Here is a 24,259-nt window from a genome sequence, read left to right as displayed (position 1 = left end):
TCCATCCTAGTCGACAGCCCTCAGTTTCCTTTTCCCCAAGAGAATAGGAGAAGCTGTGTCGACCACTAGGAGATGTGGAGAGCTCAATCTACCCTCTCTTCTCTCTACTTCACAAGCAAAAAGTTTCCTTTGATTTGGTGGCCCCAGCTGAAAGTGTCCAAAAGGGCAATGGATCAACTGAAGCTTCTGGGTGGTCTTCATACCCTATGTGGTATGTGTTGCAGTAGCCAAGCTGCAAGGTGACCAGGGCATGAGTGACCGTCTGAAAGGCCTTCTGATCTAGGATGGGGCACCACTGCTGCACCCAGTGAAGCTGTGCTTTTACTTTTCTCTTTTGTTGGCTATTCTCCCCCTTCTTACTCTCTGAGTGCTGCAAAGAGACTTTCCTTAAGCACTACCAAAGAAACAAGAAGTTGACCTGATGTCATCTACTGCAAGCAATGCAGCTAGTCCCGCAGAGCAGCTGCTGAAATGGTTGTCCTCCAGCAGGGCCTGCCAGCAAAGAAGAGTGGAGAAAAGCAGAGAATCCAGCCCACTCCTTCCTCTTTGTCCCAGCCCCTTTTGACCTGTTATTCTGCTGCAGCTTGTCTTTCAGGCCAAAGGAGAATTACCCACATGTGAAGGACCCTTTGCGCGGGCCTGTTTTTGAAAGCTGCCTTCTGTTTCTCTGACGGACTTTCAGTTAGGATGAGCATCTGCTACCACTTCTGAAAATCCAGGGGTTGTTTTTTCCCTCTCCATCCTCCTTGGCTTGCCACCCATTTCCACCTCCCTCCCACTTACTTACCAGGACAGCAAGACTCTACAGGTTCTTGTTCCTGGGAACCTGGACTTCCAGCCCCCGCTCTGCTTCAGCTGAAACAGAGCAGCAATGGAACAGAGGCACTGAATGATGCTGTCCTCCTGCTGCAATGGAAAAGAGTCAGGCTGTAAGTCCGGGAGGCTGTGGGGCCTCTTTCCTCCAGTGCTCCCCGGTGGTCTCCCTTTCAGAAGAGAAGCTTGAAATCCTTCCCAGACTCTCTCCTTCCTGGGGAATCTTTTCCACCCCACTGAGATTGGGCAAAAGAGACCGGGATTCAAATATGGGAGCAAAGCCCAGCCACAGGAATCTCCATATCCAAGGGGTACCTACTTTTAGGGCTGCCTTGCTGTTCCACCGATGGACCTTTTGCCACAGACTTTGGCTGGCCTGGAGGTCTGATCTGACACAGGTAGCCTCGCGTTGGGCCTTACGCACCTGCTGGGGGTCTTTTTTGGTGAAGAGGAGCTTCCTTTTCCCTGAGATGTTTTTGGTTGGGAAATCTGTGAACGGAGAGACAGGGGCTGTGATCCTCAGCAAATTTTTAGGTCTCCTACAGATGAAGAAAACCCGCCAAAAGCAGCCCTGCCTTTTCAGAGTCCTTCCCATCGAGACCCAATCCTATTCATTAAACAGCTTTTTTGGTTCATGGAGCTGGCTGAGCCTCTTGGCCTTGAGAGAAGTCTCACGGAGCCCTTGGGCAAATCCCACTCTCTATATCCCCCCCTCCCCACTTGCCAACATGTAGATAAGTGCCACTGAACCATCTTGCGGTTCCCAGAATAGTCCCATGGAAGCAGAAGAACTTGTGGGAAGTCAGTGTGGACTCAGGAGCTTCAAGGGGAGGGGTTCTTAGTGGGTCAGGAACAGTTTGGGCTCTGCCCTGTCCCTGTGTGCAACCTTGAATCTTGAAAGCTGCTACAATTGCCAAGAAAATCACAGGCTTCGTTTGGGATCCTACCAAAGGTCATCTACTCCACCTTTTCTACAGACACCAATGCCAAGCAAAAGTGATCTCTATAAATCTCTGTGAAGGAGCCCACTCCTGAAGGTATTCCTTCCCTACCTTTCCCCCCAGTTTCCCATCCCAAGCAAAGGGTCTTCTCACCACAATGCTCCACAATTCTTTAGGGAGCCTGATGTCAATAATTTTTTTTTTCTTCTTTGCCATATGTAATGACTGATATCCTGCACTAGTTGTGTTGCTCCTTCTAGAGAACTTTGAGGATCAGTTCATACATCTCTTGTATGATCAGCCTTCCCCCCCACACCACCTTTCTTTTCCCCGAACAGGAAAAACTATAGAAAAACCCTAGAGCGGAAAAGGAAAAGACTGAGGCAATGATTGTGTGAATGATTTCTGCCAGAATGATTTCTGCCAAAATCACTTTCCTTCAAATATGTGAGACTTAGATCCCTTAACAACATCTCTGCGGTGCAGAAGTGCCAAAGTGGAAATGGTGTAGTTCCACATTGCCTTGATCTGGTTAATTTTAACCTTTTCGGTGGTTTACTGTGTTCAATGACCATTCTTGTTTATTCTTCAACTTTCCTTCAAAGTTCAAGAAAACATGGTTAATTCAGGAAGCAAGTTAAAGGGAGTGTCGGATCCCAGTTGATTAAAAATTATCAAATGAATAATTCAAAGGAGCAAGGAAAGGAGCTGGATGTTCTCTGGAGCACATCTTCTTCCTGCTTCCCTTTCCTAAGAAGAGGCCAAATGGGCATCTTCACCCTGGGAATACCCCTCTAAGAAGTTGGCTACAAAAGAGGGATGGTTCCCCAGCATTCAGCACTCCTTCTGAAGTCCAGCTTATATCTTGGAAGGCATCTTCGTTCTGAGAACAGTCAGTAACTGGCAGTTTAGCCTGGATGGATGAAATCATAAAGCCATTGCAATTCCCAAGGAGATCGTAGGCCTCCTTTGAGAAAAGGAGTGAGAAAAATATATCTTTGGGTGAACATTTGCGTGAAAAACACAAGTTTTTAGAGGCCTCAGATGAATGGGATCGTCTTAATAAGATTGAAACATAAAGGAATGTGGAAGCATCCTTGAAGCTGATGTGAACCAGGCCGGTTGTCACAAACATCCCCATAGCAACCTAGGCATCTGCCCTGAGGGAGGATGCTTTCTTCCTGGCATTTGGTACCTTGAACTAATTTGTTTCCTCTTCTCTGTGACACTATTGTTTTACTAACAGATGAGAATTATTGCTTATTTAGGTATACTTGCATCATCATATGAATATGTATGCGTATATGTTCTTTTTCCCTTCCCCTTCTTGTAGAACTGTATAAATATCAGAGCATCCATTTTGTCTCTAGGGGAGTGCCTCCCACTAACTTCTGGTGGGGTCCCCCTCCAGTACGTACTGCCTAATAAACACTGCAGTGAAGCCTTGATTATTCTGCATTTGTGTCCTGTGTTTCTATTCCACACTACCAAAGGTCACCTGCTCCACCTTCTCTGCAGACACCGATGCTAGGCAATTGTCTCTAAGAAGCTACCAAAGAAATCACTGAAACTCTCCAAGGCTTCAGCTTTGTCGATCCGTCCTGGTTATAGAATCCTAGGTATACCAGTAAAGGTTTCAGAGGGGAGATACCCTCTATCAAACTGCATTTCTTTTTTTCCAAACCTGAAATGTAGCTTTTGGGAATATATTACTTGGAGTCTATTGTCTATTTTTATAAAGTCTTTTGGAAGAAAAAAACATCTGGTTTTGGATTTCTTTGCCCCCTCTTTATTTTCTAGCCGAATCCATTGTCTTATTGGGTCCTTGTAAAGTATTTCGTTTGAGAAATACTATACACCACTACCAAAGAGACTGTTGTTATCTCCCTGTATTTCCAGGGAGGCTTGTATTATATAAAAGCCTAACAAACTGACTTATTTTCCTAACTTCTACTTTCACAGTTACCATTAAGCCTATGCTATATTATACTATACTTAAATTAATGTCTATGTCTAGGCTGGCGCATTTATCTAATTCCTAAACAGTCCTATGAACAGCTCTCAGCGTTTTCCTTTTATAATTGGAAACCAGGTGTGGTCCAGTGCCCTTCAAACTGCCTTAAGGCCCCAGGGAGGAAACAAAGGGAAGAAAGAGCTCATGCTGGCCACTGCAAGACTTTCCTTCCACAGTTTTCCAATCTGAAGAGAATAATATGCCCCAGATGTGTGCTGATAATATAATTTTAAAAATGGAAGTCCTCATCCTCCTTGTTTCTGAGGTCTATATATGATCTTTCTATTCCTAATTGTTTAGCTCTGAAACATAAAAATCTTTTTTTTTCTTGCCATCATCTTAATATTTTATTTGGTACTTCTACTGGAAGAGTTTGAAATAAAACATTTAATTCTGAAAGAGCTGTAATTTTAACTGCCACAATTCGACCCAGAATCTTTCAATATTTTTATGCCACTTTTTTGTTCTTTTTTCCCCACATTGGGATGAAATTATTATTAAATGGTGGGTTAATGTATTTAAGAATCTTTACTCCTAGATATTTGAAGAATTTCCTTTCTATGGGTATCTTTAAAATGCTAGCTATTTCAGTTTGTACTTTAGGAGGGGTATGGAAGAACATGAGTTGTGACTTTTGAAAATTTACCATTAACTCTAATTAATTGTGCCATACGCTTTCCCCTCACGACTCTCAGGAGAGCCCTGGTAAAACCACCTCCTCCTCCTCAGGTGATCAGTGGAACTGCCTGCCACTTTGCTGGGGGGAGGCAGAACAAAGGGAGCTATGAATCATGAGGAAAACTGCACCCCTCCTCCCCATTTTGGCATGTCCCCAAGGGTCCCTCCCTCAAGGGAGGAAGAGGGCTCATCCGTTGTTGACCACGGGCGTCCCCCAACCAGCCCAACATCACCAACAGCCATCCAATTTGCTCCCTCATCCTTCCTTCAACAAGCACTGTCATTAAAAGATTTCATATTTCTGCCTCAGTTCTGAGGCAGAAATCGCTACTCACTTCTCAGGCCTTGCCACCCACCTATTGGGCACAGGGGCCAGAGAGGGGTGGGAAAGAGGTCGGGGATCCCTTCCTTCCTTCCTTCCTTCCTTCCTTCCTTCCTTCCTTCCTTCCTTCCTTCCTTCCTTCCTTCCTTCCTTCCTTCCTTCCTTCCTTCCTTCCAAAAGGGACGCAGATCATTTTAGCCTAATCATTGGCATTTTGCTTTTGTGGACCACGCTTGTGCTGGAGATGCCATTAATTTAAGGCATGACAGATAATAGGATGTCTGGGATTCGCGGGCAAAAATGATTGACATCTAATTTGCATAACGGTTGTTGCTATGGTCTGCTACTAGTATAAATACTGCTGTTGCCGCCTTTTTGGGTGTGGCATTCTCGAGACCTGTTGTCTCCAAGGAGTGGTCCACCCGGTTGCTTTGTTTGGCCAAATAAAGAGCTGTTTTTCTTTTTACTTTAAACCTCCTGAGTTTTCCTTAATCAGAGGCAGGGAAGACTCAGTAACCTATTTGGAAGACCTAACCCTCCCTGCCTCCCTCCCTCCTTTCCTCTCTTTCCACATATAATATAGGCTTGCGCCATTTGCCCTCCCCTCACAAGAAGAGTCCTGTGAAGCCTCCTCTTCCTCTTCAACTGACCAGCAGAACTGCCTGCCACTTTGCTGGGGGGAGATGGAACAAAGGGAGCTGCGGATCATGCGGGCCTTGCCGCCAACCGATTGGGCACAGGCAATGGGGAGGTGGGAAAGAGGTTTGAAGGCCTTTCTTCTTTGTAGTGTGGGCAGGCCTGATATCTTGAAAAACAGAACACGTTATCAGCACCCCAATATCTGTCTTTTAGTCCATGAGCTTGTTTCACCTGTTTACAAATCTTAGTATATCTCTTGGTTTCTGCATTTCACTGGCCTTAGACGAGAAGAATCTATGGACACACCTTAACTGAAAGTTTTAAATTTGGCAGATGGTTGTTTAGTTTTGAGATAAGATATCCAATTAAATTAGCCTTTTCTGGTTTTTCCCTGATTGCTCTAATTCTTAAATTATTTCATCGTCTTATTTGCTTATTAACTTCTTCAAACATCCCTGCCAAGTCCTTTGCATCAAAGTGGCTGATTTCTCCCACTCCTCCTTTAACTCTTGTTTAAAGTGTTTCATCTGATTTCTTCTCCATTCCACTTCAAGGCCTTTTGTTCAGGCCGCAGTCAGCTTTCCTGCCCTCTGACAAGGCATTTCATCCCTATAGGCCTTAATTCCTCTGCATTTCAAAGATGGCCCTTTTTCAGACATCCTTTTTATGGTTCGTCTGGCCAGAGAGCTGCGTATTAGTTAAAGGTAAGCGGCAAACCTCAGCCCAAAAGCTGGGTAAGGAGGAGAGCCATGGGCTCAACAGGCCAGTTCCTTCTGTGGCTAGCCAAGGTCCCAGAGAGGACATTTGGTTGAAACCCACACAAGGTTCATCTGCTTGGTGACAAAACTGTTACTCTTGTCCAGGCTGTTTTCAGAAGCCGGCAAACACGTGAAGAGCAAGAGATGACCCCGATACACTGATTGACTCAGGGCTTATTTTATTTATTCTAAAGTGCCTGTATCCTGACTGGGACTGGAGGAGCCAATCAGAAGCAAACATCTGGCTCTCTGCTGTTCTCCCTGCTGCTGCCTGCTGCTGCTTTTCTCTTCATTGAAAAATAAGGGGAAGAAAAGGATAAGGGAATATGAAGGCCTTCTTCCATTTTCCTGACAAGGGTTAGCCCCAAGGCTTCTTCTGACTTTACAGCCTGCTGTATGTGGTAGAGACAAGAAAACTTTCCTTACTGGCATCTAATGGTCATCTGGATTGTGGCAGCCTAGATGTGCTGGGCCTAGGGTGAGTACTTAAAGTCTCCATTGGAAGCCCTTTGCTTTCCTTTGTATCTCTTGAGCTATTTAACTCCCTGATTCATTCTGCTTATTCAGAGGCAATTAGCTAACCAAAACTGCAGTTTGTCTGCAACGTCTAGTTGGTTTAGTGTGATGTGTGAAACCAACTGTTGTACTTTGTGAATCATGATTTATGCCTTTCTTGTGAATTCTGCCTTACAAGAGTAAGTAAGTTGCTCTTGGTTTGTTTCCTTTCTGTTAAAGGAAGCTGAACAAGTACTGTATGTCTCATAACGTAATGTGTTATACAAACCCAACCTGTCTCATTTATGTCATTTGAACACAGAAAATTTGGACAGTTGGGGGCAACATGTTTGATGACTGTGGAAAATTTGTTGTGTGAACACAACCTCTAAGTACCTTTTAATAATAACAACAATACTACTACTACTACTACTACTAACTGTAATATATGGACTTTTTCTAATATCACTATCCGCCTTCTTATCTTCCTTTTCCAGTTTGCTAACCTGTCACATTTGTTTTTATACTCTTGGAACAGGAATTACTCCTGTGGCCTCCATTGGCCTATTGCTCTAAGCCCTTGAACTGAACATTCAGTATTACAAAAATGAAATTATCTTTTGAAAAGGTACTATACTGTTTGCAAGTAAATATATGCACTACAACATGTAATCAATTGTGATATGGAAATCGGACCCATATCATATCAAACAGTGCTCACTATTTTAAACGTAGAATGAAGCTATTCCCAAGGAAAGCACAAAAGCACGTGTATTTACAGGCCATGAAATTCTAAATGACATCTCACCCTTAAACGCTTGATCAGTTTTGCTTCTATAAACCTCTGAATTATATCTAGTCCTGCCTGTAGGATTTGTAAGGCACTCTCTGCTACCCAAGTTTCAGAGAGCCAAACAAAAACTTGAGACGAGACTTCTGTAAAAAGTTAACAGATATTTATTGATCAATATGCATCTGGGTGGCCCAATCAACATCGTGGCAAGAAATGCTGAAAGAAACCACACCTTGCAAAGCAAACATCAGAGGCTTTATAGAAAGGTACAGGTGTAAAAAAATTCAAATCAGATAGTGCATCCTCTCATGCCCATACAAAGGATTTTTGGGATGGTCTAGGGGAGGGGTAAAGGTGGGTCCTAAAGAGGTGAATCTAAGTTTAACTTGCGTTTTCTTGTTACCAAGGAAACATCCTGTCAGTCTTTCTTATCTCTTCTTTGTTCCTCTTTGAAATTCAGGGTCTCTCTCTTGGCAACTTTCTTTGCCTGGTACCAAGCTAATTAACAACTTGTTTATTCAAAGACAGTCAGGCATCTAACAGCTGGCTGCCTCAAGGCAAAGGAAAATGGGGTGGGGGAAATTCTGTGCTCTTTAAAAAGCAAAAAGCAAGTTGCAAGTTAAAGTTTTAAACATAATGTAAAATAGACTGCACTATTAAATGTATGTTATACATTATGTGAAATATATAGAGAGTATAAAATTGTGTAATAATGCCCTTCAGATTAAAAGAACAAAGGGCAGAAGGCCAAGAGAGAATCAGCTCAGATCTGTTCTTATTAAATTATGTTTTTAATGATAGGCTGGGATATGAAAAACCCACATTAGTAAATGCACACGCTATTAAAGTGGGTGGAGTTGCTGTCATTACTACAAAATAAAAGGGAAACTGAAAAAGTAGAGTATTTGTACTTTATAAAAACATTGAGAAATAATATGAACAGAGTCAGAGGAATGCTGTTGTCCATTTTGATGAGCAAAATGGGGAAGCTCTAAACGGAAGTGTGTTCATTCTCTTTCTTGTGAGTATTCATTTCAATGGCTTTTTAGTCAGCCCTGTTCAAAAGTAGCCAGATCATCTTCCATCCCATTGTTCTTGCACTGCTTCCAGCTAGACTGCCTAGGAGAAGATTCTGCATCAAGAATCAGACTACTAACTTTTGTTGCTGGAAGGAACAGAAAGTGAAACATAACAGTCATGATTTTTCTGTAAGCATGACTATGGGAAAAATCATTGCAGAGATGCTGAGAATCTGATGGTCCCCACAAGTTTCCATCACCCATAAAAGAATCTAAAATCTCACATGGTCTGTAAATCTCTTTAGAGGTCTTCTGAGATCTCCTGCAGAAGTGTTAAAATCTGATAAGATATTGCCCAAAATGTTAATGTTGCCATATAAGATCAAGTTGATCACTGAAATCTGTCCATCCCCTGATTATTCACCTATTAAAAAAAAACATGTAAAATGTTCTGGAAAGTTTTTGGAGACAGGAGATACCCTGGATCCAATGTAGAATTTTCTATAAAATAAAAGGAGTATATTGTAATGTTATTTATGATTAGAGATCAGATAACCAAACAAATATAGATTTCAAAAATTAAGGCTACGAACATGACTGGCCCATTCTCTCTCAGCCCTAAAAAAGAGGCAATGGTTTCCAAAAACCTTGCCAAGAAGACTAGGGATTTGCCCAGGCAGTCGCCAGGAATCAACACTGAGTTGAAGACACACAAACAGAAAAAGACTTGGTTATAAGCTCAGGTGGCTTTGTGCCTAAGGTAGGACTAGAACTCACGGTCTCCTGGATTCTAGCCTGGTGCCTTAACCACTACCCCAAACTGGCTCTCAACCAAGTCCTCAGCCACCTTCGAGTGACTGTAGTTGGCTTCAGTTGCCATCAGCTGCTGTTCTGAACTGCTGCTGAAGCGTTGGCTCTGAAGCGTTGGGTCTCAGTCTGTGCTTGGGTAGGAAAAGGAAGGTGCTTTACCAGCTCTGGCCGGCTACAGACTCTCGGCATCTGCTGGAGCGGTGAGGCTGCTGGACTCCGATTCTCCTACTGCTGGTTTGCTGAAGTCCAAGCCTGTTCCTCCTCTACCCTCTGTGGCCTGCTGAGCTGACGGCTGCAAATTCTTCCTCTCTGCTCTCCACACAATACAAATCTTTCTCCAAACACATATCCACATTTTTAAAATGCTCTCGGCGTTTTCCTTTTATAATTGGAAACCAGGTATGGTCCAGTGCCCTTCCAACTGCCTTAAGGTCCCCAGGGAGAAAACAAAGGGAAGGAAGAGCTCATGCTGGCCACTGCAAGGCTTTCCTTCCAAGGTTTTCCAATCTGAAGAGAATAATATGCCCCAAATGTGCTGCTGATAATTTAATTTTAAAAATGGAAGTCCTCATCCTCCTTGTTTCTGAGGTCTATATATGATCTTTCTATTCTTAATTGTTTAGCTTTGAAACGCAAAAATCGCTTTTTTTTCTTGCCAACATCTTAATATTCTATTTGGTAACTCTACCGGAAGAGTCTGAAATAGAACATTTAATTGTGAAACAGCCGTAATGTCAATATTGGACCCAGAATATTACAATATTTTTTATCCTACTCCCCCCGCCCCCACATTGGGATGAAATTATTATTAAATAGTTGGTTGATGTTTTTAAGAATCTTGGCTAAAAAATTTTGGGACCAGATACACATTTCTATTCAAAAGATTCTTAAAGTGAATATTTAAAAAAAGCCAGAATTGTTCTTACTGGGTTTGATGGAGAAAAGATTGGAGAAACAATATGGATCTTTGTTTCTATCTATGATCACAGCAGCAAGACTGTTATACGCGCAAGGATGAAAAGACTTACAAATACCTACAGTGGAAGAGTAAATTTTTAAACTAATGGACTTGGCTCAAATGGTGAAGCTAACAGCTTTAATAAGAGATAATACTGTTTCTAAATTTGTCTCCTCATGGTAACCCTTCCTAGATTACATGCTTGGGTTGGGAAAAAATGAAGCTTTGATTGTGGGGTTAAATGAATAGATGGTTTGTGTTGATAGAAATAATGTGAATTAGGATTAAATAGTGGTAAGAGATTTTTTTTTTAATTTGTACTCATATCTGTATTGGAGACAGTCGGAAGTCACTTTCTGTTTTATCTTTCTACCTGACCTCACTCTTAGTTTTTGTCTTTTTCTTTTAGTTCTATCTTCTTTCTCTTCTATACTTTCTGATTTGTATTTTAATTGTACTTTTTATATATCTTAAGAAAAGTCTTGATAAAAAATGTTTTTTAAGAATCTTTACTCCTAGATATTTGAAGGATTTCCTTTCTATGGGCATATTTAAATGCTAGCTCTTTCAGCTTATACTATGGTAGGGGTATGGAAGAACATGAGTTGTGACTTTTGAAAATTTACTCTTAACCCTGGTAACTGCTAGCTATCTTGCAGTTATCTACTGCTAGTGCTTCTATAACAAGGTTAAATAAATAAGGGGATAATGGACAGCCCTGCTTGATACCTTTGACACTGGGAATTGCTCAGAATGATAATGACTCATTCTAATTGGGGCATAGGTAATATTATATATTTGATCTATCGTGTTGAATAAGAACTTACCAAATCTTTTGTTCTTACCATTCCTACAAAATCAAGTTATCAACAGTGAAACCCAACTATCTTATCCTGACTACCCTTTTTTGCCCCCTATTCCCATCATTTCCCTTCCCCCCTTACCCTCTCAACCTATTTAGACCACGGGAACCGAATTCATAGAGGATTGATGAGGTCCTCTATCTGGTCTAGTTTAGGGGAGTGCTTCATTCAGGTGCAGCTCCCCCTTCCCAGCTCACATTGTCCTTATATTAACTTCCTATAATATTTTGCTATTCTCTGTGCTTTGTCTTATTTCCCAATTAATATAAACAATACCAAACAACACACAACGTATCATTTTCATAAGCTGAAGGATCCCATTGCAATCTCTTCTAAAGTTATACCATATGAAGCGTCTTAAAAAACCACAACAACCTCAAAACTAGTTCTTTATTAATTCTTATCAAGTATTCCTTCAGTTTCTTAACACCTTGTTCATCCCTGGGATCGTAGAAATAATCTCTCTTCCTTGTGGTGCAATACAATTAGCTTGAAAGGGAACCCTCATTTATATCTTACTAGACAACCCGTGACCCGTTCAATCATCGTTTCAGAGATATTTCCTTACCGAAATAGAGAAACTGAATGACGAAGGGAAGCTGGCAGGGACCATCAGAAATCTCCCTCCCTCCCTCCCTCCCTCCCTCCCTCCCTCCGTCCCTCCCTCTTTCTTTCTTTCTTTCTCCCCTTCCTCCTTCCTCCCTTCCTTGCCTCTTTCCTTCCTTTCCACATATAATATAGGCATGTGCTGTTTACCCTCCCCTTACAACCCTCTGGAGAGCCCCGGCGCAGCCTTGTCCTCTTCCTCCTCCTCAGCTGACCCATGCAACTGCCTGCCACTTTGTTGGGGGGAGGTGGAACAAAGGGAACTGTAGATTACGAGGATAACTGCATGCCTGCTCCCGATTCTGGCTTATTGCACAAAATTTTAATGTTGATATAAGATCAGTTTGATCACTGAAATCTGTCCATCCCCTGATCATTCAGCTTTTTTTTTTTTAATTGAATTTTCCTGGAAAGTTTTTGGAGAGAGGAGATGCCCTGGATCCAATGTAGAGTTTTCTATAAAAGGAGACTTATATTGTAATTTTATTTATGATGGAGATCAGATAACTGAACAAATATGGATTTCAAAAAATAAGACAACATAGAAAAGCAGCACAGGGTCTTTAGGAAAACAAGTGAAGGAACAGAATCCAAAATTGAAATTCACTATGCTCCATGGTAAGTAGAGTCTGTCAACATCACTGCGTGGATGAAGGGCGTGATTCATTGTCGTTATTTTTCCGGTCTTCCTATCCAGGACTTTTAGTTCAGCTTCATTCCAGTCCATTATTCCAGCTGTATACAGGTAGTCCTTGCTTAACAATGGTTCGTTTAATGACTATTTGAAATTATGACGGCCTTGGAAAGGGTGCTTTACAACTCGTAAAGCACTTCCGACCGTCATAAAATATTCCACACAGGAACACACAACCCCGCAGTCACGTGGCTGCATTTTGGGTGCTTTGCAACTGGCTCGCATTTACAACCAGTTGCCAAGCACCCTACAATCCCGTGATCACCATTTGCAATCTTCCCTGCCGGCTTCCCCATTGGAAGCCTGCAGGGAAGATTGCAAGTGGAAAGGACACAGGGCTATGAAGGCTCGGTCCACAAATCTTCAGGATCTGGGGTCCCTACCTTCGCACCACTGCGAGGTTTCCCCTCCCCTCTCAGTGGTTCGAAGGTGCAGTCCTCAAACCTTCGGGATTTGGGGTTGCCGCCTTCACACCATTGCAACGTTTCCCCTCCCTCCTCACCACTGCAAAGGCACGGTCCTCAAATCTTCGGGATTTGGGGTCCCTGCTTTTGCAACGCTGCAAGGGTGCCCCTTCCCCCCTAACTTTGTGAAGACACAGTCCTCAAATCTTTGCGATTTGGCGTCCCTTCCTTCGCCCCGCTGTGAGGTTTCACACCATTGTGAAGGCGCGGACCTCACATCTTCAGGATTTGGGGTCCCCGCCTTCACCCTGCTATAAGGTTTCCCTGCCCCCCTCAGTGTTGCAAAGGCACGGTCCTCAAATCTTTGGGATTTGGGGTCCCTGCCTTAGCACCGCTGTGAGGTTCCCCTCCCCCCTCAGCGTTGCAAAGGTGCGGTCCTCAAATCTTCGGAATTTGGGGTCCCTGCCATCACACCTCTGTGAGGTTTACCCTGCCCCGTCAGCGGTCCGAAGGCGCGGACCTCAAATCTTTGGGATTTGGGGTCCTCGTCTTTGACCCGCTGTGAGGTTTTCCCTCCCTCTTCAGTGGTGCAAAGGTGCAGACCTCACATCTTCGGGACTTGGGGTCCCTGCCTTTGCACCACTGCGAGGTTTCCCCTCCGCCTTCAGTGGTGCGAAGGCGCGGTCCTCAAATCTTCAGGATTTGAGGTCCCCACCTTCCCACCACTGCGAGGGGACAGACCTCAAATCTTGAAGTGCTCTGTTCACCACTGAGGGGAGGGGAAGGGGAAAGAGGACCATGCTTAAGGGGAGGGGAAAGAGGAGAGGCAAAAGAGGACAGATCTCTGCTGAAGGATTTCAGCTCAGTACTGGGCCAGGAGCTTTTCCACAATTAATTTTCTTAAAGGCAGTTGACATTTCCTCTAATGTGATGGGATCATTAAGTAATTTTCTCTGTTGATCAGTAAGAACAGGTAATTTTTGTTTAGACAGATATTTATCAATATCGTCTGAATGAACATCTTGTTTTTTATATAATGATGAGTAATAACAAAAAAAGGCCTCTTGAATGCCTGCATTATCCATTAAAGTCTTCCCCTCATGTTGTATTTTAGAAATTAATCTTTTCTGTCTTTGTTTACGCAATTTATAAGCTAGCCATCTACCTGGTTTATTCGCAGACTCAAAATAGTTCTGTTTCGTAAATTTCAATTGAGTTTCTAATTCCTGTATCATTAACATTGACATTTGTTTTTGTAAAAATTTAATTTGTGTATTCAAAGTCTCATCCAATGGATTGTTTCTCATCTCAATCTCTTTGTTTTTAATTTCATCTGAAATCAGTTGCATCTTCTCTTGTTTCTTTCTCTTCAACTGGGCATTATATTGAATGAAATAACCTCTCATGTAAGCCTTGCTAGCATCCCAAACAGTCTGTGTATTAGTGCCTTTATTCACATTCAATTGAAAAAACTCTCTTATCTTTTTTTTACAAGTATCTACTATTTCATTTTTCTGTAAAATTGTCTCATTTAGTCTCCATCGAAATGTACTCTTTTTCCCTTTAATAGTCAACTTAACAGGATTATGGTCGGAAAAAGTCTTAGGTAATATTTCAACTTTAGTAACATCCGTCATCAAAGTTTTAGAAATAAAAACATATCTATTCGAGAAAAGGACTTAAATCTCTCAGAATAATATGTATATTCCTTGGAATTTCCATTTAAAAGTCTCCAAATATCTTGTAAATCCAACATGTCTTTCAAATAAGAATGTTTGGGGTAGTTTTCCTTGTTTAAGTCTCAGCCCCTTGGGGGACTGTTTGTCTTCCATTGGAGAAATAATCCCATTCCAATCACCCATAAGGCACCAATTCTTGTATTGTAAGTCCATCAGTTTATCCATCAAATTTTTATAAAATATCCCTTTATCAACATTTGGGGCATACAGTCCAACAACTAATGTTTTGACCCCTTGTATACTAATTTCAACTGCCACATATCTTCCTCCATCATCAGTCAAAATCAATTGTGGATTCAATTTTGATTGTATGTACAAAACAACTCCTTTAGTCTTTTTTGGTCCAGCCGATATAAATTCTTCTCCAATTTGTTTCCAAACCAAGTACTTAATATCTTTTTTACAAATATGCATCTTTTGCAAACAGATTATATCCAAATTCAGTTTCTTTAAAAAATAAAAAATAAAATCTTTCTTTTTGAGGAGCATTTGCTCCATTTATATTCCAGGTTAAGTATTTGTAATCCATAAGTATATTTATGTTAGAATCTTTTATGATCCACTCCAGAAGCCGCAAGTTTTGTTAAATCCACACTGGTTTCGATGTCTTCTGTAGTCTTTTCTTTTTCTTTATCTTCTATTTCTTTATGGGTATTGCAAAAGTCTGCCTTATATTTTTCCAAAAAGGCTTCTGCCTTTAAAATAGAATTTATTCTGAATCTTTGCTCTTTATACATAAAAGATACTCCTTCTAATCTCTCCCATCTAAAAGAAATACCATGTTGCTTTAATTTATCTGTGAAGAAGGAGTAATCCTTTCTTTTTCTCAAGATTCTTAAAGGTATTTCTTTTAAGATAATCACCTTTTTACCTGCGATACTCAATCCATCATTATAATGTTTTTTCAAAATTTGTTCTCTTGTGACTTTCCGTACAAAATGAATTAGTATATCTCTTGGGACCTTTTTTCCTCTAGCATAACGTGAATTGGCTCTATAAACTTTATCTATTTCAGAGTCTAAATCTTGTTCCTCCATCTCTAAAAATTGTGCTAATGCAGTAATAATAAATTTTCTTACATCCTCCCCAGGATTTTCTGTTACTGATCTCAATCTCAATATGAATTCTTTCTCCCTCATTTCTGCTAATGCAATAGTATCCAAATTTCGATCAATATCTTTAGTGACTGCTTCTGACTTAATTTCTAACAACTGTACCTGACCTTGAGTATTCCTGAGATCAGTTAACAAATTATCCACCACATCTTTCACTTTCTGAACCTCATTTCTAAATTCTTGAGTCAATTCCTTCTTTAAATTGTCTATTTTTTCATTCATTTTTGTGTCTCTTTGATCCATCTGGTGGCTTAAGGCAGCGATTGCATCTAGTACTTTTTTCATGTCTCCACCCCCCTCAGCCGGTTCTGTAAAAGTTCTTGTTGATTCTCTTTCCTTTTCCTTATCCTTCTTCCCTCTTAAAGCCATTGTAAGCAGTAGAAAGTTCAGTATCTTCAAAGAACAACAATTATAATCCAATAGCAACAGCTTTCTTCCAAATTCTCTAACAACACAGCAGTTATAATCCCAGCTATAGAAAGCTGACTCTTATTGTTCCCAAATATAGATAATAAAATGTATAAACAATTCTCAGTTCTCAAGCTTTTAAGTTCAACATGGAGAATAGGGGAAACTCAACTATAAAAATCGAACAGCAGATTCACAGTCCAATATACGTTTATGAGCCCCCCCCCAAAAAGAAAAAAAGAATAAGAGAAAAATTTTTAATCCCATAGAAAAGGCAAACCATTAACAATTTATAAAATCTTCTATTTAAAATCCATAAAACATTTCCATATCGTAGCAAAGTCCATTTGTCAATTTCCACCCATTACATTCCATGACAGAGAATAAAAAAGTAACTCACCAGCATCTAAAAGTGTAGTCCAGAGATAGATCTTAGATATTAATAAGACAAAAAAAGAAAAAATATATAGTCCAAAGAGGAGGAGAGTAGGGGGAAAAAAAACCTTTCCTCTTCTAAAGTGATCTAAGACACCGGACTGCAGCGCTAATGTCTCTCATTCATGAGGCTCTCTGCATTTGTAAAGCACGATGGAATTCCCAGCCACCTTCGCTGTTCTACTCGCTGGCTTTCCCGGGGTGGAAACCAGGAAAGGCAGGAGGAACAGCGTCTGGGGCTCTCGTGGTTAATCTTCCGAACCCCCCCCCCATCCAGGGGGGTATTTGGTGGTCTTCTCTCCCCTAGACCCACCACTGATCAAATACAGCTCGGGCGCCCTCGGAGCTCCGAGAAACGCGTCAGCGCGTTGTCTTGTCCGGGTGGAAACTCTCTTCTTTGCTCTTCTGATGTATTCACTACTAACCTTCGTCTTGACTTCAGTGTGCTTGATGTTGTCAGTTTGAAGGCTGCCCAGGTATTTGTAGTGATCTTCATCCAGACTCTTGAAGTTATTTCCATAGGGCATCTTGATTCCTTCTGTTTTCACTATTTTTCCCTGTTGATGGTAAGGGTAGCCCATTTGTCCAGTCCAAACTCCTTTGCAATATCTTGGCTGTACATTCAGTCAGTCTTGAGCAGCAATTCCATTTCAAATGGTGTTTTTCCATACAGCCTTCTTGTAATCAATCTAAGCTACATTCAATTGGTCTTACTTCTCTTAGTTTTCCAAAATCTTCTTGTCAATTTGGAGCTGACCTTTTGTCCCTCTGCTGTTTGTGTGGTTTCCACACAGATGGAAAGACCTTGTTTTCAACTACATGCATCTGGACTGCATCAGCTGCCACCCCAGTTAGCAATTTCAAAGTTGTTGGCAAGCAGGTAATTGGCCTGGAGTTGCCTGGTGCTGCCCTTTTTGCTGGATCTTTCATTATCAGGTAGGTTTGCCAGATGTTAACCAATCTTCAATTTCACCTCCTTCCTGTATGTTGTTAAACTGCTTGGCAATGAGTGGGTGCAGACCAATCAGATGTTTCAATCAAAAACCAGGCAGTTCATCTTCACCTGGTGCTGACCAATTCTTGATCTCCCTTCCTGCATCCAAGGTATTCCGTTATAACCGCAGCCATGCAGTACTTCAGCTGGTTTGTTTCTTGCAGTGAGCAGGTGCTTATATTTGATATTACAGGACTGGCATCTGTTTAATAGTGCTAGCTGTTTCTTGGTAATGGATTTCAATGCAGGCAACCTTATTCCATTCTTTTTGTGCTGTTCTAGATGCTCAGTGATGCTTTGTTTCAATTCCTCTTGTTTTTTAGTTAGAGGGCTTTGTTCTTTCTGAGGAGAAGAATACATATATTCTGAGAAGAAGAAGAAGAAGAGGAAGAGGAGGAGGAGGAGGAGGAGGAGGAGGAGGAGGAGGAGGAGGAGGAGGAGGAACAATAACACCAACAAACTTACTTTTGTGTGTTCTTGACTTTTTACCATGTGTGCAGGTTTCACAAGTAGTATGTGCGCCCATGTACAGACATTTTAGTGGGAACATAGGTGGCAATCCAGTCAAGTCAAAGTCATGTCAAGTCAAAAGAACTGGAGAAAGAAAGAAGGGAGGTGAGGTCATGCAGTGATTTGTTTCCCAAGATGGGAAACAATTAGCTACGGGCGGTGTCCTCAGTTTCCATGTTTCCGTTTTGATCTTGGTTAAGTAGAACCTCTCTTAGAACTACAGTACCAAAGCACTATAATTCTCACTCCTTTTTCTGAGGAAAATGAACTAGAAATAGAAGAACCTGTTTCCCCCATATTCTGGGTTTGGACTTTCAAGGAGCATCTATCTCCTGGGCCACTGATGGAGCAGAATACTGAATCACAAAGGCTGTCAACCCAGATGCAGCTGACCTGTTTCTCCAGAAGCACACAGCAGGTGGTGTGTGGTGTTTATTTCCATCATTCTTTAAATGTAATTGGAATTCAAAATCCTAAGGGCACATCCTGAGCCCTTCACCAGACGGCTCCTGGGGAAAAAGCTTGCCATTCTCTCACATATCCATGCTATTGGTATTGGTCATGGCCAGTCAATAAACCAACAATTACCTTGAAAAAGTAAGAAAATGGGTGATCTTTCTCTCTCTGTCTCCCCAGTGTCCATGTTGATCTAGATTCCCCCAGCTTGGCTTTTAAATGGGGGTGGGGGGAAGGTCACAGCTCCTCTACTGCTAGGTCATCTGCATGGAAAAGAACAGATGAGAAAAAGATAAGAAAGGAGGGAAGACGGCAAATGGTAGGGAACCCTACATCTCTCAAAAAAGTGGGAGCAACTGAATGACACAGAGATGTTGAAGTTGAATCTGAAGGGTACTTAGCTGGAAAACACATACCCCATTTGCGATACAAAGCGTCGCTTTTGCCTTCCTTCCTTTCATGTTCCAATACCCTCACCCCCTCCCCTTAACGTTCTAAATGAAATTACCTTCATTAATGAAACCGTAATGTTTTCCAGCATGCCATGCTTCCGCAGGAACTTGTGGAAATGCCTGCTGGACTTTTGTCAGCTGGAAGAGACAGGAAGAAGTGCATCGCACTGTTGCCGAGGATGTCTTGGAGAGTCGTTCCCCTTCTTCCCTTGGCCCATCGACACAAGCAAGACATCCATTCCAGGGATTCCCTCATCCACCGTCAAGTGGAATGAAAGGAAAAGAAGCTCTCCCCGCCCTTTTGTCCCAAGGGAGAGGTTAAATGAGCATGGATTCCCATGAGCAGCGGTGGACCCAAAGCCTATGGTCCATTTACTACGTATGTAGGCTTACTACGTACATTGATCCTAGGATGATGGTTCCCACAGTAGAGAAGCTGGTTCAAGATGGAGGAGAAACATCTCCAGCCATGGGGCTCAAAGTGCTGTGGAATTGACAAAGAGAGGACACCTTTACTCATTTCCTAGAACCAAGAATCTCATTGCCAAAGCACACCTGTGCAGTTTATGGTACATTCTTCTCTAGGCCTCTGGAGCTATCCTCTCCCTCTAACATTGCTCCAGCCTTTCTAAATCCCAGTCTCCTTGGAAGGAAGAAGCTTTTGGATGGCATCTCCCAGCAAAGAACTCAAGGTCACTATGAACACTTTTTTTCTCATCTGCAATTCTGGCCTTGGAAAATTACAGTTGAAGATGCCTGTTCATAACGGGATCCCTGCGTGAACTAAAACAGCTCTTGTGAGAAGCCCATGTTCTTGTGGCACTTGATGCCTGTCCTTAAGAACAATCAGTCCCTCAGCTATTCTTGACAATGGGACATTTAACAGGAGTTTTCACACGTGATTCTGTCAACGTTTGCATTGGCCAAGTCTTCTTTCAAGCTCCTCCTGGCACTTCTACATCCTTACCTTCAAAATAAAAATGAAGTGCTCTGAGGTTGGAGTCTGCCGAAGAAGACCTCTGAGTGTGAGGCCCAGGGCCGCCTCCAGCAACTTCTTCTCTTCCTGAAAGGCAACACAGAGATGCTGATGTGTATTTTTCCAGAATGTCTTCCCAGCCATGCCAACACTGGAAAGCAAGCCCCAGAAATGTTGGTGGAGGTGCTACCTCAGGAACACCCTCATCTTTTCTCTCCATGGAGCCCATCCAGAGGAAGACAAAGATGTTGAGGAGCATGGATTCCACTGGTGGGTCCATGGCTGGTGGGACCTTGCTGTTGGGACAAAAGAAGAAAGAGGCATCAGTGTCCATCCTAGTCGACAGCCCTCAATTTCCTCTTCCCCAAGAGAATAGGAGAAGCTGTGTCGACCACTAGGAGATGTGGGGAGCTCAATCTACCCTCTCTTCTCTCCACTTCACAAGGAAAAAGTTTCCTTTGATTTGGTGGCCCCAGCTGAAAGTGTCCAAAAGGGCAATGGATCAACTGAAGCTTCTGGATGGTCTTCAAGGGCAGCCCTATATGTGGTATGTGTTGCAGTAGTCAAGCTGCAAGGTGACCAGAGCATGAGTGACTGTTTGAAAGGATGGGGCACAACCGGTGCACCCAGTGAAGCTGTGCTTTTACTTTTCTCTTTTGTTGGCTATTCTCCCCCTTCTTACTCTCTGAGTGCTGCAAAGAGATTTTCCTTAAGCGCTACCAAAGAAACAAGAGATTGACCTGATGTCATATACTGCAAGCAATGCAGCTAGTCCCGCAGAGAAGCTGCTTAAATGGTTGTCCTCCAGCAGGGCCTGCCAGGAAAGAAGAGTGGAGAAAAGCAGAGAATCCAAAGTCAGCCAGGCTGCTCCAGCCCACTCCTTCCTCTTTGTCCCAGCCCCTTTTGACCTGCTATTCTGCTGCAGCTTGTCTTTCAGGCCAAAGGAGAATTACCGGTGAAGGACCCTTTGCACGGGCCTGTTTTTGAAAGCTGCCTTCTGTTTCTCTGACGGACTTTCAGTTAGGATGAGCTTCTGCTACCACTTCTGAAAATCCAGGGGTCGCTTTTTCCCTCTCCATCCTCCTTGGCTTGCCACCCATTTCCACCTCCCTCCCACTTACTTACCAGGACAGCAAGACTGTACAGATTCTTGTTCCTGGGAACCTGGACTTCCAGTACCCCGCTCTGCTTCAGTTGAAACAGAGCAGCGATGGAACAAAGGCACTGAATGATGCTGTCCTCCTGCTGCAATGGAAAAGAGTCAGGCTGTAAGTCCGGGAGGCTGTGGGGCCTCTTTCCTCCAGTGCTCCCCGGTGGTCTCCCTTTCAGAAGAGAAGCTTGAAATCCTTCCCAGACTCTCTCCATGCTGAGGAATTTTTCCACCCTACTGAGATTGGGCAAAAGAGGCCGGGATTCACATATGGGAGCAAAGCCCAGGCACAGGAATCTCCATTTCCAAGGGGTACCTACTTTTAAGGCTGCCTTGCTGTTCCTCTGATAGACCTTTTGCCACAGACTTTGGCTGGCCCGGAGGTCTGATCTGACACAGGCAGCCTCGCGCTGGGCCTTACGCGCCTGCTGGGGGTCTTTCTTGGTGAAGAGGAGCTTCCTTTTCCCTGAGATGTTTTTCGTTGGGAAATCTGGGAAAGGAGAGATAGGGGCTGTGATCCTCAGCAAATTTTTAGGTCTCCTACAGATGAAGAAAACCCACCAAAAGCAGCCCTGCCTTTTCAGAGTCCCTCCCATCGAGACCCAATCCCATTCATTAAAAAGCTTTTTTGGTTCACGGAGCTGGCTGAGCCTCCTGGCCTTGAGCGAAGTCTCACAGAGCCCTTGGGCAAATTCCACTCTCTACATTCCCTCTCCCCATTTGCCAACTAAGTGTCACTGAACCATCTTGCGGTTCCCAGAATAGTCCCATGAAAGCAGAAGAACTTGTGAGAAGTCAATGTGGACTCAGGAGCTTCAGGGGGAGGGGTTCTTACTGGGTCAGGAACAGTTTGGGCTCTGCCCTGTCCCTGTGTGCAACCTTGAATCTAGAAAGATGCAGAAGTGGGTCCTGGAAAAGCCTATATCAAGGAGTCTACTCCTGAAGGAACTACTTCCTTTTCCCTCTCAATGTCCCCTCCCAACCCAAAGCATCTACTCACCACAGCGCTCCTCTTTTTCAAGGTCTATACCAATATAAAATTTTATTTTTCTCTCCTCAGGAGCCTTGGTGGTGTCCTCCAGTTTGGATGTTGTTCTTACTGGAGAACTTTCAGCATCGGCTCCTGGATCGCTCGTTGTTCTTGCATTTCTTTTTTTCCTCCCGAAGAAGGAAAAACAGCTGAACAGTCCCCTAGAACAGAGGGGAAGGAAGCTGAGGAAAGGAAAGGGGCAATGCCTATTTTCCAGAGCCACTCCTTTCAATTGAGCAGCCTTCGATCCTGTAACAATATCCCTGTGATGAAGATTGGCCCAAGTGGAAAAGTAGTACTTCTGAGCAGAACTGGTTCGTTTTAACTTTAGTTTGGTTTTGTGTGATCTGCTGTGTTCCACAGCCACGTGAGTTTATTAAGTTTAAGAAACTTTTCTTGATTCAGCGGTAAAGGATCCTATGTGATCCCAATCAACTGGAAAAATGATCAACCTAGTTGTTCAGGAGCAGTAAGGAATGAAAGACGAAAGTGCTCTGGATCACTTCTGCCCCGTTTCCCTTTCCTAAGAGGAGAGCAAATGGGTGTTTTCACCCCTAGAATGTCCCAATCCTCTGAGAGGTTGGCCTAACATTAGAGGAGTGTTCCCCGAGTCCAGCAGCCCTTGAGAAATCCAGCTTACATCCTGAAATGCAACTTTACTCTGAGGACAATGAGTAACTGAGGGTTAGGCCCAGAGGTAGATGGATGAGGTCAGAAAGCCTCTGGAGTTTCCAAGGAGACCCCAGGCCTCTTTGCCATTAAGCATTTTGAGGTGCTAACAATGATCACCTCGTCCACCATTTCTGCATACCAGCAGTGCCAGGCCAATGCCTTTGGGAAGACACCCAAACACACATACACGCAAACAAATCACAAGAACAGCCTATTTCCCGTCTTGTGGCAAGACTCACAGATGCAGTCCTTTCCCTGCTATTAGTCTCACTTTTGGAAGCACATTGTTTGTGGGTGTCCCTGCATCCCTGTCTCTTGAGTCAGGTGGTGCTATTGTTTCTGTACCTTCCTTTTTCCTCTGTCACAATGTTCAGATAATTTCTTAATATCAGAAATTATTTGCTATATATCAGAAATTATTTTCTCTTTATATGACATTATAGCCTGGATGGATGAAGTTATAAAGCTGCTACAATTCCCAAAGAGATCACAGGCCTCCTTTGGGATCCTACCAAAGGTCCCCTGCTCCACCGTTTCTACAGACCCCAATGCTAGTCAAAAGTGATCTGGTGTGTTCCACAGCCACATGAGTTTAAGTTTAAAAAGCTTTTCTTAATTTAGAGGTTAAGGATCCTATGCGATTCCAGTTAATTGCAAACATGATCAACCTAGTCTTTTAACACCAATAAGGAACAAAAGACAGAAGTGCTCCAGAGCACTTCTGCCCCGTTTCCCTTTCCTAAGAGGAGAGCAAATGGGTGTTTTCACCCCTGGAATGTCCCAATCCTCTGACAGGTTGGCCTAACATTGGAGGAGTGTTCCCAGAGTCCAGCAGCCCTTGAGAAATCCAACTTACATCCTGAAATGCAACTTCACTCTGAGGACAATGAGTAACTGAGGGTTAGGCCCAGAGGTAGATGGATGAGGTCAGAAAGCCCCTGGAGTCTCCAAGGAGACCCAGGCCTCCTTGCCATTAAGCATTTTGAGGTGCTAACAATGATCACCTCGTCCAGCATTTCTGCATACCAGCAATGTCAGGCCAATGTCTTTGTGAAGTTATCCACATACATCCACACACCCACAGATCACAAGAACAGCCTATTTCCCATCTTGTGGCCTGGGAGGACTATCTCTTGGATGTTAACTACCTCTTAATGTGGAAGCTCCATTAAGCTAGCTGCCTGAGCAAGACTCACTGATGCAGTCCTCTCCCCGGTATTAGTCTGACTTTTGGAAGCATGGTGTCTACATCCCTATATCTTCGGTCAGCTTCTGCCATTGTTTCTGCACCTTTTTCTTCTGCCACAACATAAAAATACTTTCTTAACATCAGAAATTATTTTCTATATATCACAAATTATTTTCTCTATATATGACAGTTTAGCCTGTATGGGTGAAGTCATAAAGCTGCTACAATTCCCAAGATCACAGGCCGCCTTTGGGATCCTACCAAAGGTCACCTGCTCCACCTTTTCTACAGTCACCAATGCTAGGCAAAAAGCTACCAAACAAACC

The 24,259-nt window shown here is 42.9% G+C and overlaps 1 protein-coding gene and 1 long non-coding RNA gene across 2 annotated transcripts in view; both read right to left on the bottom strand.

The window, feature by feature from the left end:
* Positions 1-24,259, bottom strand: part of LOC148215875 (uncharacterized) — a 32,092-nt gene that overhangs the window by 3,684 nt on the left and 4,149 nt on the right. Inside the window, exons 2-5 of the mRNA XM_088141499.1 lie at positions 21,018-21,134; positions 20,633-20,706; positions 20,083-20,188; positions 19,884-19,979 (exon numbers count right to left, since the gene is read on the bottom strand). Of these exons, the coding sequence (XP_087997625.1) occupies positions 19,884-19,979; positions 20,083-20,188; positions 20,633-20,706; positions 21,018-21,134 (393 nt within the window). The remainder of the gene's footprint in view (positions 1-19,883; positions 19,980-20,082; positions 20,189-20,632; positions 20,707-21,017; positions 21,135-24,259) is intronic.
* LOC148215876 (uncharacterized) lies at positions 715-17,016 on the bottom strand. Its single transcript, XR_015796341.1, has 3 exons — positions 16,470-17,016; positions 1,133-1,302; positions 715-906 (listed from the first exon to the last, which is right to left on the bottom strand). It is a non-coding gene; the product is annotated as an uncharacterized LOC148215876 (long non-coding RNA).

This window comes from Python bivittatus, unplaced genomic scaffold (genome assembly GCF_059951505.1).
Source record: "Python bivittatus isolate LINGU-HERP-01145 unplaced genomic scaffold, Pbiv_v1 ctg000330_np1212, whole genome shotgun sequence".
Taxonomy (NCBI): Eukaryota; Metazoa; Chordata; class Lepidosauria; order Squamata; family Pythonidae; genus Python; species Python bivittatus.
This window is presented reverse-complemented; position numbering and strand designations above follow the sequence as displayed.